We start from the raw sequence: 14,620 nt of genomic DNA, 5'->3' as shown, positions 1-14,620 counted from the left end.
CACACACGCACTCTCACACACACACACACACGCACACGCACACACACACACACACACACGTTTCTATCAGTGCACAGCATGAATTTGTTGTAACCTGTATAAGAAGGTAATAATACCATTCTGGTGAAGAGAAGCATTGATAGATAGAGGATTCTATCTGAATAAATGAGCACAAAAATTAATTATTTCTGAATTTCCAGCACAGGTGTTATTAATGCCATATTAGTATAAAGAGTAAACAATCATTCAAGTGGGGTCGATACGAGAGACGCCTGATTGGTTCTCATGTCGGTGGCAAGTAAAAAGCGCCATTCAAGCATGGTTGTTGCCGATGCCCTGTGACTGGCCCCCGTGCTGGAGACACATAAAAAGCACCCACTACACTCTCGGAGTGGTTGGCGTTAGAAAGGGCATCCAGCTATAAAAACCTTGCCAGAACAGATTGGAGCCTGGTGCAGCGTCCTGGCTTGCCATTCCTCAGTCAAACCATCCAACCCATGCCAGCATGGAAAGTGGACATTAAAAGATGATGATGATGATGATGATGATAAATATCACACAAGTTAGAAACAAGCACAACAAACAAACTTACTTTTATTATCACAGTCTTTTTCAAGTCCATCACACAACTTTTTGATTAATTCTTCATCATTATTACAAACATATCTCATGCCAGAAACCTATAGAGAAAGGGAAGATTTTCATTAATAAAACAGATAATTAAGCACACATGTGGTGCCCTCTAATGGTCACAGTTATTACAAGGGAAATAATCATTTTTTCAGTGATAAGAAACACTTAAAACTGAACAGCAAGTCTTCAGAGAAGAAAACCTCACTGAGGTAAGTGTTTTGGCCCTTAACTTCTTACACTTGAAGTGGGGGGTGCCCTTCTGCTGACACTTTTCAGCAGGATTAGAAATTAGAAATTGAAATTAAGGAATTATAAGGAAAAACTCACATAGAACTCACATAAATTTTTTTCTTTTTATGTACTTAAAATGAAGGTCTTACACTTTCTAATAATATTTACATAGTTTTAGTTGATATAAACAAAACCCACATACAGTATCAATACACTAAATTCTGAGGTTATACATTCCTCTAAGTATCAAAGAATTAATTAAAAGCACCTACTACACTCTCTGTAGTTAGGAAGGGCATCCAGCTGTAGAAACTCTGCCAAATTTAGATTGGAGCCTGGTGTTGCCATCCGGTTTCACCAGTCCTCTGTCAAATCATCCAACCCATGCTAGCATGGAAAGCGGACGTTAAACGATGATGATGATGATGATGATGATGATGAAAGCCTTAAATATCATTTATTTAAACCAACAAGGAACCATGACAAACATTAAATGGCTATCATAAACTTCAGTTATACAATGTTTAGTTTTTAAAACAGCCGTAAAACACAAAATTCTACTAAATTTTAGTTATAAACTCATAAAATATCCTATTTAGTTTACATTAGTAAACTAAATAGGATATTTTATAAGTTTTGCTATTCTTTTATTTGTTTCAGTCATTTGACTGCAGCCATGCTGGAGCACCACCTTTAGTCCAGCAAATCAACCCCAAGACTTATTCTTTGTAAGCCTAGTACTTAGTGTATCAGTCTCTTTTGCCGAACGGCTAAGTCACAAGGACGTAAACTCAATCAGCATCGATCATCAAGTGATGTTGGGGGGGGGGGAACACAGACACACAAACATATATATATATATACGACGGGCTTCTTTCAGTTTCCGTCTACCAAATCCACTCACAAGGCTTTGGTCAGCCCGAAGGTATAGCAGAAGACACTTGCCCAAGGTGCCACACAGTGAGACTGAACCCGGAACCATGTAGTTGGTAAGCAAGCTACTTACCACACAGCCACTCCTGCACCTATAAATAACTTTCATATCTACAAATAACATTCCTATGTTAATTTTTTTTTTTAATATTCCTAGAGATTTAAAACCAATTCTAGACTAACAATGGGCACATTCTTAGTAGACTATCTATTCAACTATTGCATAGCTTTCCTAATGGATATAACTTTATACAACAAAACCACATTGTTAGGAAAAATGAATAACTTACTTCTCCACTGAAACGACTTCGCAAACTTAAAGCAGCCATGAAATTGGAACTGTCAGTCGTCACACAATTTGGTCGTCTATCAAGGGTGGCAGTCTGTTACAAAAGACAAAAGAAATGGAGGAGGGTTTTTTTTTTTTATGAGTTACAATATAAACCATATTAAGAAATAGGATAGAAGCAACTTTTAGTGCAGTCCTCTGGGGTTCTGCCAGTTCCTACTAAACCAACCTACACGTACCGAAGAAGAAAAACAAATGTTTGTTGTTGTTGTTGATAGTGGTGGTTTTGGTGGTGGGGGTACCAGAGCCAATAGAAGCCCCTATACACCCAATTGACCAGCCAGAAAAAGCAAGTCAACTCTCTCTCAAATCACACTCAAAAGTCTTTGAGAGAGATGGTCAAGACTGGAACATCTTTGGCCATAGGTTGGCCTGGGGCTAATTAACACCGACAACAATATAGTAAATAGATTAGTTAATATAAATTAAAAAGAAACTGGTAGAGAACATTAAGACTGACACCAGTCTGTCATTTTACCAAAGAAGTTCAGGTACGCATCAAAACTTATTGCACACCAAAATTAATGTTTTAAACATTTGAGAAAACTTCTGTGTGGTGGTCATTCAACCTGTTAGAAACAGCAGCTAAATCCCCATCAAATAATACTTTACTGTCTTAAATAAAGAAGGATACTTGAAGCCATGTAGTCCTTGATACATAAAAAGACAGAAAGGTCACAACTGGAACACCTTTGAGCTATGACCCTTTCTGTAACTTTCATGACATGGTCTCACAATTTGATACCTCTGTAATTGTTTTTGCCAAGGCATTTCCCTTACTTTTGTAACTATTGACTACAATGCTGCTACACCAGTCATTGGGTATGACCCCTTCTTGAATGACCCAATTGTCCATGTGGGTGACTGGGCCACATCCCACTCTGCCAAATATTTTAAGCATCTCCGCACTAATTCCTGATGGGCCACAGTTTTTCCCTAACTTTATATCCTTAATTACTTTATCTATCATGAAGTTATCAACTTCAATAGCTGGTCCCTCTGTGGAATTCACATTAGGGAGACCCTCTTTCTCCCATGCATTCTCCACATGTAACAGCCTTTTGTAGTGACACTACCATACCTCTTCCTTTGCAGAATCACTAAATGAAGTATGCCATCATCTGTCTAAATACGTTTTCCTTCTATATCATCACAGGTCTTTCTGACACACCATCTTGCAATCCAGAACACCTCATGCCTCTGGGGTTCATACCACAGAACACTGAAAACCTCTTTTCTGCTTCTCCCCTACTTAAACCTGTTACTTAACTTCTCTTCTCGCTACTTGGTATAATTCTCTGCTACCACCACTGTTCCAAAGCTTCCAGTCCTATTTCTTTGTTCTTATTATCTTTATCTCCTTCATTTTTCCACCACCATGTCCCCCTAAGTCTGGTTGGGTCTTTACACCAACCACAAATTTGGTCCGAGATCCTCAGTAAGCTGTCCTATAACAATTTCAAATTGTTCTCTATCTTATAAGTCTTCTTCTCTCCAAATGCTTCAATTAGGACATCTCTAAATTCTTGACTATTCAAAGGATCCTTAGGCTTCCAAATCTTCCTTTTCCAGACTGGTTTTGCTATTTGGAGTCCTTCTAGCTTGAAGTCTATACACCACAGAAACCAGACAACCTACCTTATGAGTCCTAAGACTGAAGACAGAAATATCCAGGGGTTGATGATGCTGAATCATAGATATTATAATGGTTAGTCCACATTACCTAGACAGGCAGCAGTCCATTGCAGGATTACTCATTTTTACCAGTTGGGTGGGCTGAAGCGACATAAAATGAAGAGTTTTGCACAAGGGCACAATGCACTGTTCGGCCCAGGAATCAAAACCAGTCTTAGGGTCATGAGTCCAACACTCTAACCATTACATCATGTGCCTCCCCTTAGACATTATAATATTGTTATAATATTATATAATAATAATTCATCCAACCCATGCCAGCATGAAAAGCAAATGTAAAACTGATGATGAAATAACTTACCCCTAAGGGGGCTGCAGTTTTATTATATCCAGCATAATTTAACACACTCTCAGTAGCAAGGGCAAGACCACTGTGGTAGAATAACCCTTGAGATGAGTGTTCCATTTTCAGCAGATATTCAATGAGATGAGATCGGGTAGCATTGGGGGCCCATTTCATGGCTTCTTGGATAATTCCTGTGCTACGAGCAGCAAAATCCTTTACGGTATTCTGGAAACAAAATTAAAATAATTACAGTTTGTAGCAACATATCACCAAAGTTAAAAATTGAAATAAAATGTAAATTGCTTCATTAAAAAGAGAAAAAAAAAATCATGAAGAAAATTAAAAAGTCAAATTATAAGAATCAAATAGAAAACAAAACACAATCAAGTTTGAAAAAGACAAAAGAAAAGTAATCAAAAACTACCAAATAAGTTTCATATTTCCAAACAGCTAATATGTTCATTTTCAAATTTAATTAGAGCAAAACTTGGAGATGCAACTGAATCAAAGTAGTGATTTGTGTATTATATCTAATGTATATACACCACTGAAAGATATGATGCCAAGGGTTTTTTCTGAGAGAAAATCACTTCATAGATGTTATGTTAGAAACACATTATATATATTGGAGCAAAACAAACATCATCTTTGCAGTGATCCCACAAAAGCACCAGACCTATTTCAGCCTTCTTGGACCTGGTCAATAAAGTGTACCCACTTCATCACATGCCTAAACTAAATTTGGGCCAGTCAACATGTAGAGACAGTGGATAATACATTCAATGATATTGTTGAAAGCCTGCTGGACTGGAAAAAAATTCAGTGAATGCAAATGAAACAGCATTAGATTAAAATAGCCATCTGTGTGCCATACTTAATGTATAGACATCGTTGAAAGGCATGGTGCTGTGGTTTTTGTCTGAGAAAAAAATCACTTCATAGAGGTGTTAAAAATATTATATATATATTTTTTTAACACCTCTATGAAGTGATTTTCTCTCAGACAAAAACCATAGTACCATGCCTTTCAATGATGTGAAAGTAGTGAATGTTTCTCCATTTCTTTTAGAGAAACATTGTCATCTGTTGGTATTGATACATCGATTAGAAAGCATTTTTTTTCTTGATCTCTGACAACTATATCTGGTCTATTGGCCTTAATTTCTCTATCTGTGTGCATTGGTATATCCCAGAGTATGGTTGCTTTCTCGTTTTCTATGACCTTTTCTACCCATACCATCTTTTTGCTATTGTTATTCATAGTGTTGACACAGCTTCCAATGTATATAGGTTACAACTCTGTCGTGTTTGTGAATATATTCCTACTTAGCCAGGAATGGGCAGCCAGAGACAATATAATTTATTGTTTCTTCTCTATCTCCACATGTTCTGCAGTTACTTGTATTTCTTTTCATTACATGTTTTTGGTAATTTCTGGTGGGAAGGCTTTGATCTTGTGCTGCAATTACTATTATTATTATCATTATAATTATTATTATTATTATTATTATTATTTACTGTTCTTCTAACCCTAAGTAACTGATTGACTTACCTCTCTGTCAACCATGTTGTCTCTTACTCTTAAGATGTAAGGAGTGTTTGGTATGGCTAAATCTGGGGCTTTGGCATGAGGGTCCTGGAAAAAGAAATGAAAATTTAGGGACCAAAAATTCAACTTAATTCAGGAGACAAAATGAATTAATAACATAAATCAAATTTAAGAAAGAAAAAAAAAGGAAATAAGTCACCATGTGTGTGTGTGTGTGTGTGTGTGTGTGCACGTGCGTGTGTGTGTGTGTGTGTGTGTGTGCGTGCGTGCGTGTGTGAATTCTATATAGTAAAGTGTTTCCAGACTTAATCTGAAACACTGCAGAGGTTTAACTCATTAGAAATAATACATAGATCTAATAATAAGCCATAGGATTGCATTCAGCTCCAAAGTCTGCTTTGACATGGTTTCTGCAGCTTGATGCCATTCCTAATGCCAACCACTTTACAGAGTGAACTGGGTATCTTTCTATGGCTCTGGCACTAATGAGGTCACCAAGTGACTCAAAAGACAAGGTTCGTTGACAGAGTTCAGGTGCGATATTGAGGGTGGTGGCTGTGTGCCAGATGTTGAGAGACAAAAGTAGGAAAGAGAGAGACAAGTACAGGGGTCTTCCAGTAGAGAAGATACGTGACTACCTCAGCTGAAAAGAAAGAAGAGATGATGGGGATGAGAGAATAGGGACCTCATCATCATTTAACATCCATTTTCCATGCTGGCATGGGTCGGACAGTGACGGGAGCTGGCCAGCTGGGGAGTGCTGTAGCAGACTCCAATTGTCTGTTTTAGCAAGGTTTCTACACCTGGATACCTTTCCTAATGCCAACCACAGAGTGTATGGGGTGTTTTTATGTGACACCAGCATGGGAGCTTTTTACATGGCACTGGAACAGAGGATTAGAATTGTTGGGTGGACTGGTAAGTTTGTGACAGTATTAAAGGAGAGAGAGAGAGACAGACGGTTAGAGATAGAAATAGAGATGAATGCAGTGAATGGGGAATAAGGGCAGAGGCAGGGTTAGTGACAAATCTCAGTTTTGGCAAAGATGAGTCATCTACAAAGACCAATAGTCAGTAAGTAGAATTTAGTGGATCCATACTGTATGGCAGCCCATTGTCTGTGTGTGTGTGTGTGTGTAACAAGATTTCAGTTGATCCAATTGATGGAATATCTTGTGGAATTAACATTCAAGTGGTTGAGCACCCCACAGACAGATGTACCCTTAATGTACTTCTCAGGGAGATTCAACATGACACAATGTAACAAAGCTGGCCCTTTGGAATACAGGTACTATTCACTTTTGCCAACTAAGTGAACTGGAGAAATGTGAAGTAAAGTGTTTTGCTCAAGGACGCAACATACCGCCGGGTATTGAACTCATGACCTTACAATCATGATCCGTATACTGTAACCACTGAGCCATACGCCTTCACAGCCAATGATGATAAACATCAATAAAAAGAGCGATAAACTGGTGCTTTCCCGCAAAAATATTTTCTGGTATTTGTTATGTCCAAATTGCGCAGCTGCACTTTCAACATTGTTGTTGCCATTGTACAAGCAGTGGGCCAGGGGTTCAAGACCCACAACTGACACTGCTATTGTTCACAAAATACTTTATCACAAAAAACAAAACTGAAGACTGGAAATACTTTCTTAAGCACTTACCACTTCCAGAGACTTTGACAGAACTTGTAAAATGTCCAGCATGGTTTGTAATAACACTCCACTCCACAGTAAATACGGAAACCTGTAAATAGCGAAATACACATTCGTAACTAAGAAAAGGGGAAATCCAACAACTGTAATACACAACTATCAGGAAGGAAATGCCAGAATAAATGGAACAATTGGAAGAATTATTTAGGTCTTGATTCACTCATTAAACGGAACTGAAATCTTTTGTTACCATATTTCTGTTAAAATACATTGCCTTTGTTTCAATTAAGTTTGAAAATAATGAAGAATTTAATAAAATAACTTTCATCATCATCATTATCATCGTGTTTTAACGTTCGTTGTCCATGCTGGTATGGGTTGGACGGTTTGACCAGGGCTGGCACGCTGGAAGGCTGCACCAAACTCTGATTTGGCATGGTTCCTACAGCTGGATGCCCTTCCTAATGCCAACCACTCTGAGAGTGTAATGGATGCTTTTACATGCCACAGGCACAGGTGCCATTTGTATGACACTGGTATCTGCCACGACTGCTGTATTACTTGGTTTGATGGGTTGTCTTAAGTACAACATAATGCCAACGGTCTCGGTCATTGCCTCCGTGAGGCCCAACGCTTGAAAGGAGCTCAACCACATTGCCTCCGTGAGGCCCAACACTCAAACGGTGCTTTTTATGTGCCACTGGCACGGGTGCCAGTTATGGGACACCAGTATCAGCCACAACTACAATTTCACTTGGCTTGACGGGTCTTGTCAAGCACAGCATATTACCAAAGGTCTCAGTCATTAGTCATTGCCTCTGTGTGGCTCAAAGTTCAAAGATCATGCTACACCACCTTGTCCCATATCTTCCTGGGTCTACCCCTACCACTGTAGTCTACTTCTGCCTCTTTGTCATTATTAAACTGAAACAAAAACTAACATGGAGTTTTGAAAGAAGGAGTGAATTTAGGTCACTTTCAAATAAGAAATTTTATCATAGAACCATGGGCAGTTTCTGGTGGTTTGGTACCAAAATGGGTGAAAAATCAATTTCAAAGCTGAATCACCATCATCATCATTGCCTACATTAACCAGAACACCAATTCCTTAGTCTTTCATGTTATTTTTCATAATAGTTGTGGCTGAATGAATCAACAGGATGTTAGACAAGCCAAAGCATGTTCACAATTAATTTATCATTTTTATTACTCTGTATCTAAGCAAAGATAATTCTCGAGAGTCCAATTCACTTATCTCGAAATAGCTACTGTTTATGTCAGAAATTCATTAGACATTCTCGATGGCTAACAAATCATTTGTTAATGCAGATGTTGCGAAGTGATATATTTGTGTTTGCTGAGGGCCATCATCGCATGGTTGGTCACGAGAAAGATGCTGTATTTAATTGAATCAAGCTGGCTGCACAAAGCATAACAAAAGCAAACTTGCAAACGTTCAACAACAGATTTTATTGATAGAAAATTATGCATGAGATTACCAAGTAAAGAGAGGGAGAGTAATACTGAGTGAGGTGGCTTGGTGCCATGTGATGAGAAGTTGGAGCAGGACAGAAATATGTGTCTTGCTGTAGAGGAGAGACATGGCTACTAGTCAGTGGGAGAGAGGGAGAGAGAGATGGTGTTAATGTGCCAGAGTGTTCCCTCAAGGTGCAAGGAGGTAAATGTAATTGGAATGGTAGAAGAGTGGACAAGGTGCATGAGCTGGGAGTTCACACAGGTGCAAAGGGGAATGCAGTGGGTGGTGAAACATGGGCATATAGAGGAGAAACAGGATAGCAATGATACAGTTAGCAGGAGGGCAGACAGAAGCGAGATGATGGAGAGGTGTTGGACTGTAGGAGTGTGGGGAGAAACAAGCATAAGAGATGTAGTTTGGTTCATTGGTGTGGGGTGTTTGAAATAACGTTATGTGTGGGTAGAATACACAGCACTTCCAGAATTCAGTTTTGCTGAGGTGGATTGGTCTTCTCAAGAACCTCATATCATCAGACATCTTCATCCATTGTCATCTCTTCTGTGAGTCTGTGAGACTCAATATCTTGAGATCAGCCCTCACTACTTCATCACATATCTTCCTAGGTCTCCCTCTTCCATAACTTTCATCGTATCAAATGTGCAAACCATCATAAACATCTCTTTTGCATGCAGCATCTGATTCCTTTTAAACCCAACTTTTCTCTCAGCACATTTGCACTTTGTCATACATGCACACTGATGTTGCACATCCGTTGGAGCTTACTAACTTCATTCCTCTCCAGTCTTCATATGTCTGCTGCATTCAGGGCCCAAGTCTTACTACCACTGAGCACAGCCATTTGTACACAAGCATCAAACAATCTGCCTTTGGGCTTCTTTAAGTTCCTTATTTCTTTATTGCTCACAAAGAGCTAAACATAGAGGGGACAAACAAAGGAATTAAGTTGATTACATCAACCCCAGTGCGTAACTAGTACTTAATTTATCAACCTCGAAAGCAAGGTCGACCTCGGTGGAATTTGAACTCAGAATGTAATGGCAGACGAAATACTGCTAAGCATTTCGCCCGGCCTGCTAACATTTCTGCCAGCTCACCGCCTTATTTAAGTTTCTACCTGCCAAATCCACTCACAAGGCTTCAGTTAGCCTGGAGCTATAGTAGAAGACACTTGCCTAAGGTGCCACACAGTGGGACTGAACTCAGAACCATGTGGTTCGGAAACAAGCTTCTTAATCTCACAGCCATGCCTGCTATAGGTTAAATCTGAAGAAGCAGTATTATAAATAAATAATTATTAGTGTGCAGTGAGTGAGAGGAGCAAAAAGACTTACCTGTCGACTAGACCTGACAGGTATTTGTCAGCTACACACCGAATATTCTTATGGACATGGTTGAACTTCACCAATAAAAACTGGGCATGCCTTTCCAATTCTCTTTCTCTTTCATCTGTTTTTGGCTGTAGAATTAAAAGTGAATGTAGAAAAAAATCTGTTGCCCAAGTTGAAAAATAGTTACAAGAACATTAATATTTAGGAAATAAAAGGAGGAATGATTTGGTAGAAATAGAAACTTGGTTTAAAAATATATCCATATATTAGAAAGACATTGATGTATGTTAGCACAGATCTGCTAAAATCATTTTCTATCTTTCTAAATAATGACTTTGTAGTTTTAGATGCAGTCATTTGGTTTCACTGATAAAACAAGATATATTTTAACAGAAAAAAAATCAATTTTTGTCACCAACCTTTTCAGCCATGACTTCTAAGAACTTGCTGAAGACTTTATCAGAAACTGCAGCAAGACATTGCCACATATCTGAAAGAGACAAAAAATGGTTCAACACTAAAAGAATATCTGATATAATGGAGGTTATGTAGACACAAAAGCATGAAAAACAATGTAGAAGACTATTATCATTGTTTTAAAACAAGAATTGTTCCAGGATTAAGAAGTCCGTTTTGCAACCAAGGAATTGCAGGTCTGATTCCATTAAATGGAACCATGTGAAGCTGACATCTGTCATAGCCTCATGTTGGCCATCTGTCATAGCCTCATGTGTGACATTTAATAAACAGAATCTGTGCAGAAGCCCATCCTGTATGTATATATAAGATGCAGGAGTGGTTATGTGGTTAAGAAGTTTACATCCTAACCACAAGGATTTGGGTTCAATCCCACTCCATGTCAACTTGGGAACGTATCTTCTATCAAAGCCTCAGGCCAACCAAAACCCTGTGAATGGAGCTGGAAGATGAAAACTTTTTTAAAATATAGAACGCCATTATTTTGTTGTTTTTACATGAATCACCATCCCATTTATTGCCCCACTTTTCTTCAACACCCCATTGGAACTTTCCACCGCCCACTTTGGGAACCACTGTGTTACACTACCATAATAACTTGAAATTTTAGCAAGACGGTAAATGAGGTGTGACATTCATATCTTTCCTAGGTACATTAATAATGAAGGTTAAGTGAAATGAAAAAGACTATATCAGATCACAAATTTGATTGGTTAGATTAAATCAATAAAAGAATCTCTATATGGTCACTTAACCTGCTAGAAATAGCAGTCAAACCTCTGAGAGGATGGCTAGAGCTGAAATGCTCTTGGCCATAGGACTGCTTTATCAGAGGTGATGTGGTGCTGGTGGTAGGGGAGGTGGGTACTAAACTACAATAACTTGATAGATCAAAAGGTAAAAAATAAGTTTAGAAATGAAAATATGTGATTGAAAAAAAAACCAGTGCAAATATAAATAGAAAAAAACAAACAAGGAAGCTGTGTTCCAGTACATACTGGCTTTATCTTTGATGATTGTATTGTCTTCTAAGTAATGGAATAACCCTTGGAATGATAATGGATCAGTGGAATAAGTCACCCTAGAATGAAAAAAAAAACAAAGGAAAACAGACAAATTATAAGCAAGAAAACCAGAAAATATTCTGGAGACAACAGGAAGCCTGAGAAAATGAATCCTAATCTAAATGGTATTACCTGAGTGTCTCCAACCGAAACACTGAAAGGAGATAAGCACACTGTGCAAAGTTCAGTCGATTTATAATAGCTGTCACTTCTGTGCTTTGATTGAGCAAATTGCAAATACTTAATCGTAGTTCATTCACTTCAGCCTGCAAAAAAGTACAAAGAAAAAACAGAAGCAGGTCGTTAATAGAAGTAGATAATTAGTCCCAGAGTTATGTTAATCACAAAGCATTGAAATAAAAACTTCATCTTCATGCGAGGTACCCCCTGTAAGCCGTTTGGCTGGAGCCATCTTCTCCAAAACATTACAACATTTCACCTCCTCCAATGCTCCCTCCCTTCTCAAAAGGTTTTTTTTTCTTCTTCTTTTTGCCTTGAAAGTACTTGGTGCCCCTGTCAGTGTAGGTGCCACATAAAAGCACCCAGTCCACATTATAAAGTGGTTGGTGTTCAGAAGGGCATCCAGCTGTAAAAACCTTGCCAAAACTGACCTAGCCTGTGCTTGTGCCATGTAAAAAGCACTAAGTCCACTCTGCTGAGTGGTTGGTGTTCAGAAGGGCATCCAGCTGTAAAAACCTTACCAAAACTGACCTAGCCTGTGCTTGTGCCATGTAAAAAGCACTAAGTCCACTCTGCTGAGTGGTTGGTGTTTGGAAGGGCATCCAGCTGTAAAAGTCCTGCCAAAACAGTTACAGAAGTCTGGTGCAGGCTTCTGCCTGGCCGGCTCTTGCGGTATCGTCCCACCCATGCCAGCATGGAAGGCAGACGTTAAACGATGATGATGAGGACTCCATCACTATAAACATATATTCAGTGTTGCTGCTGATATTTGCAATGAGCCTATGAGGGTGCCACTACGTGATTACTTGATGTGCTGGAAATAGCAAACAAGTTCCTCTCAAATTATTGTCTAAAAGAAAAAAAGTAGTGGTGGGGGACATTAGATAACGTAGTCTTAGATACACTGTGTCAAAAAATCCCCTTAACTAGAGATCTTATTGATGAATGTTGGTATGGGACTCAACAATAACAAAGTATTTATAACGAGGTAGTTATAAGGGGCGGGTGTAGCTGTGTGGTTAAGAAATGTGCTTCCTAAACCAATGGTTTTGGGTTCAGTCCTACTATGCAGCACCTGGCAGCAAATGTCTTCTATTATAGGGCCAAGCCAACCAAAACTTGAGAGTGGACTTACTAGACAAACTGAAAGACACCTATTTTGTGTGTGTGTGCTTTGACATCACATGGTGCTTGTAAACAAGCATTACTAGCAATGTTGATCATAAACCAATACTCCATGTAAAATATTTCCATGGGGAAACATTACCTTGATTGGAAACAGGTGAGGGTCAGCAATAGGAAGGGCAGCCGACCATAGAACACATGCCACAACAAATCTCATCTGATCCATGCAAGCATGGAAAAGTGGATGTTAACTGATGATGATGTAATCTAAACCAGCAACAGTTACACGCTTTGGACAATGAACATGGTACAGTGCTAGCAATGGGACATGAATTATCATCTCAAGGTCTCTCCAATATTTTATGATTTTGCTGAGGAATAGCAATACTAATAACCAACTGTTAGAACTCAGTATACAAAAGCTTTAGAATAAGCATTAGACATAATATAAATTATTGAATGACAACGTAACATGAATTACATAACTCCATTAGCTTACAGTTGTTTCTGCTATAAGAAGCAGTACACTCAGAACTGAGAGCTTGTGCAACATCTTATAGCTTCCTCAAGATAGAAGATAAGAGTTTACAGTTGATGGGAAATAAACAGGGTGAATATGAAAAGGAAACAGCAATAACAATTCAAAGCTGTATTCAAATGTTCTAATAAAATGTTTGGCTCTCGTGCTGGTGGTATGTAAAAAGCACCAGACAAACATGACTGATGCCAGTACCCGCTGACTGGCCCCATGCTGGTGGCATGAAAAAAGCACCCACTACACTCTCAGAGTGGTTGGTGTTAGGAAGGGCATCCAGCTGTAGAAACATTGCCAGATCAGAGTGGAGCCTGGTGCAGCCACTGGCTCTCCAGACCTCAGTCAAACTGTCCAACCCATGCCAGCAAGGAAAACAGACATATGATGATGATGATGAGTAAACACATCGTTAAAATAGAGTAGGACAGCAAGGGTCAAACTTTACATGGAAAACTCTACCTCTTACTTAGGCCAAGAATATAAAACCAGGGTTAAAAATCCTTCTTACCGGTGCAACTCCATCGTTTTTAAGTGCTGTGTTGTAGCGCAACTCTGAACGTAGATGTTCTCTCGAAAGCAGTAAAGGAGATTTTACAGCAATTTCACAGACGCCTTCAAACCAGTCATGGGGCCAAATACCTACAAAAGAAACAACATTATTATTATTCATAGGCGCAGGAGTGGCTGTGTGGTAAGTAGCTTGCTTACCAACCACATGGTTCTGGGTTCAGTCCCACTGCGTGGCACCTTGGGCAAGTGTCTTCTACTATAGCCTCAGGCCGACCAAAGCCTTGTGAGTGGATTTGGTAGATGCAAACTGAAAGAAGCCCGTCGTATATATGTATATATATATATATATATATATATATTATTATTATTATTATTACTACTACTAGATAAGAGACAATAAAATCAGAGACAGTTAGAATTTTTGCCTAGAACCAATTACTAGCCTGATAGACTTGGCTATGTCAAGATGGATTTTTATGTATTCTTCCTCCCACTTGGATTTGAAATGTTGCCACAATTATAATATGTCTATTCTACTGTAATTTTCTGTATTTTCGTGCAGCTGAA

At 38.8% G+C, this 14,620-nt stretch overlaps 1 protein-coding gene across 6 annotated transcripts in view; it reads right to left on the bottom strand.

Annotated features, from left to right (window-relative positions):
• The window catches only part of LOC106872207 (phosphatidylinositol 4-kinase alpha), a 140,131-nt gene that overhangs the window by 55,127 nt on the left and 70,384 nt on the right, over positions 1 to 14,620 (bottom strand). For all 6 annotated transcript variants that reach the window (XM_052969097.1, XM_052969100.1, XM_052969101.1 and 3 more), the window contains 10 exons: positions 14,052 to 14,182; positions 11,836 to 11,969; positions 11,638 to 11,720; positions 10,582 to 10,652; positions 10,166 to 10,290; positions 7,346 to 7,427; positions 5,680 to 5,763; positions 4,143 to 4,352; positions 2,088 to 2,180; positions 593 to 680 (listed from right to left, as the gene is read on the bottom strand). In XM_052969097.1, coding sequence (XP_052825057.1) covers positions 593 to 680; positions 2,088 to 2,180; positions 4,143 to 4,352; positions 5,680 to 5,763; positions 7,346 to 7,427; positions 10,166 to 10,290; positions 10,582 to 10,652; positions 11,638 to 11,720; positions 11,836 to 11,969; positions 14,052 to 14,182 — 1,101 coding nt within the window. The remainder of the gene's footprint in view (positions 1 to 592; positions 681 to 2,087; positions 2,181 to 4,142; positions 4,353 to 5,679; positions 5,764 to 7,345; positions 7,428 to 10,165; positions 10,291 to 10,581; positions 10,653 to 11,637; positions 11,721 to 11,835; positions 11,970 to 14,051; positions 14,183 to 14,620) is intronic.

This window comes from Octopus bimaculoides, chromosome 6, assembly GCF_001194135.2.
Source record: "Octopus bimaculoides isolate UCB-OBI-ISO-001 chromosome 6, ASM119413v2, whole genome shotgun sequence".
Taxonomy (NCBI): Eukaryota; Metazoa; Mollusca; class Cephalopoda; order Octopoda; family Octopodidae; genus Octopus; species Octopus bimaculoides.
This window is presented reverse-complemented; position numbering and strand designations above follow the sequence as displayed.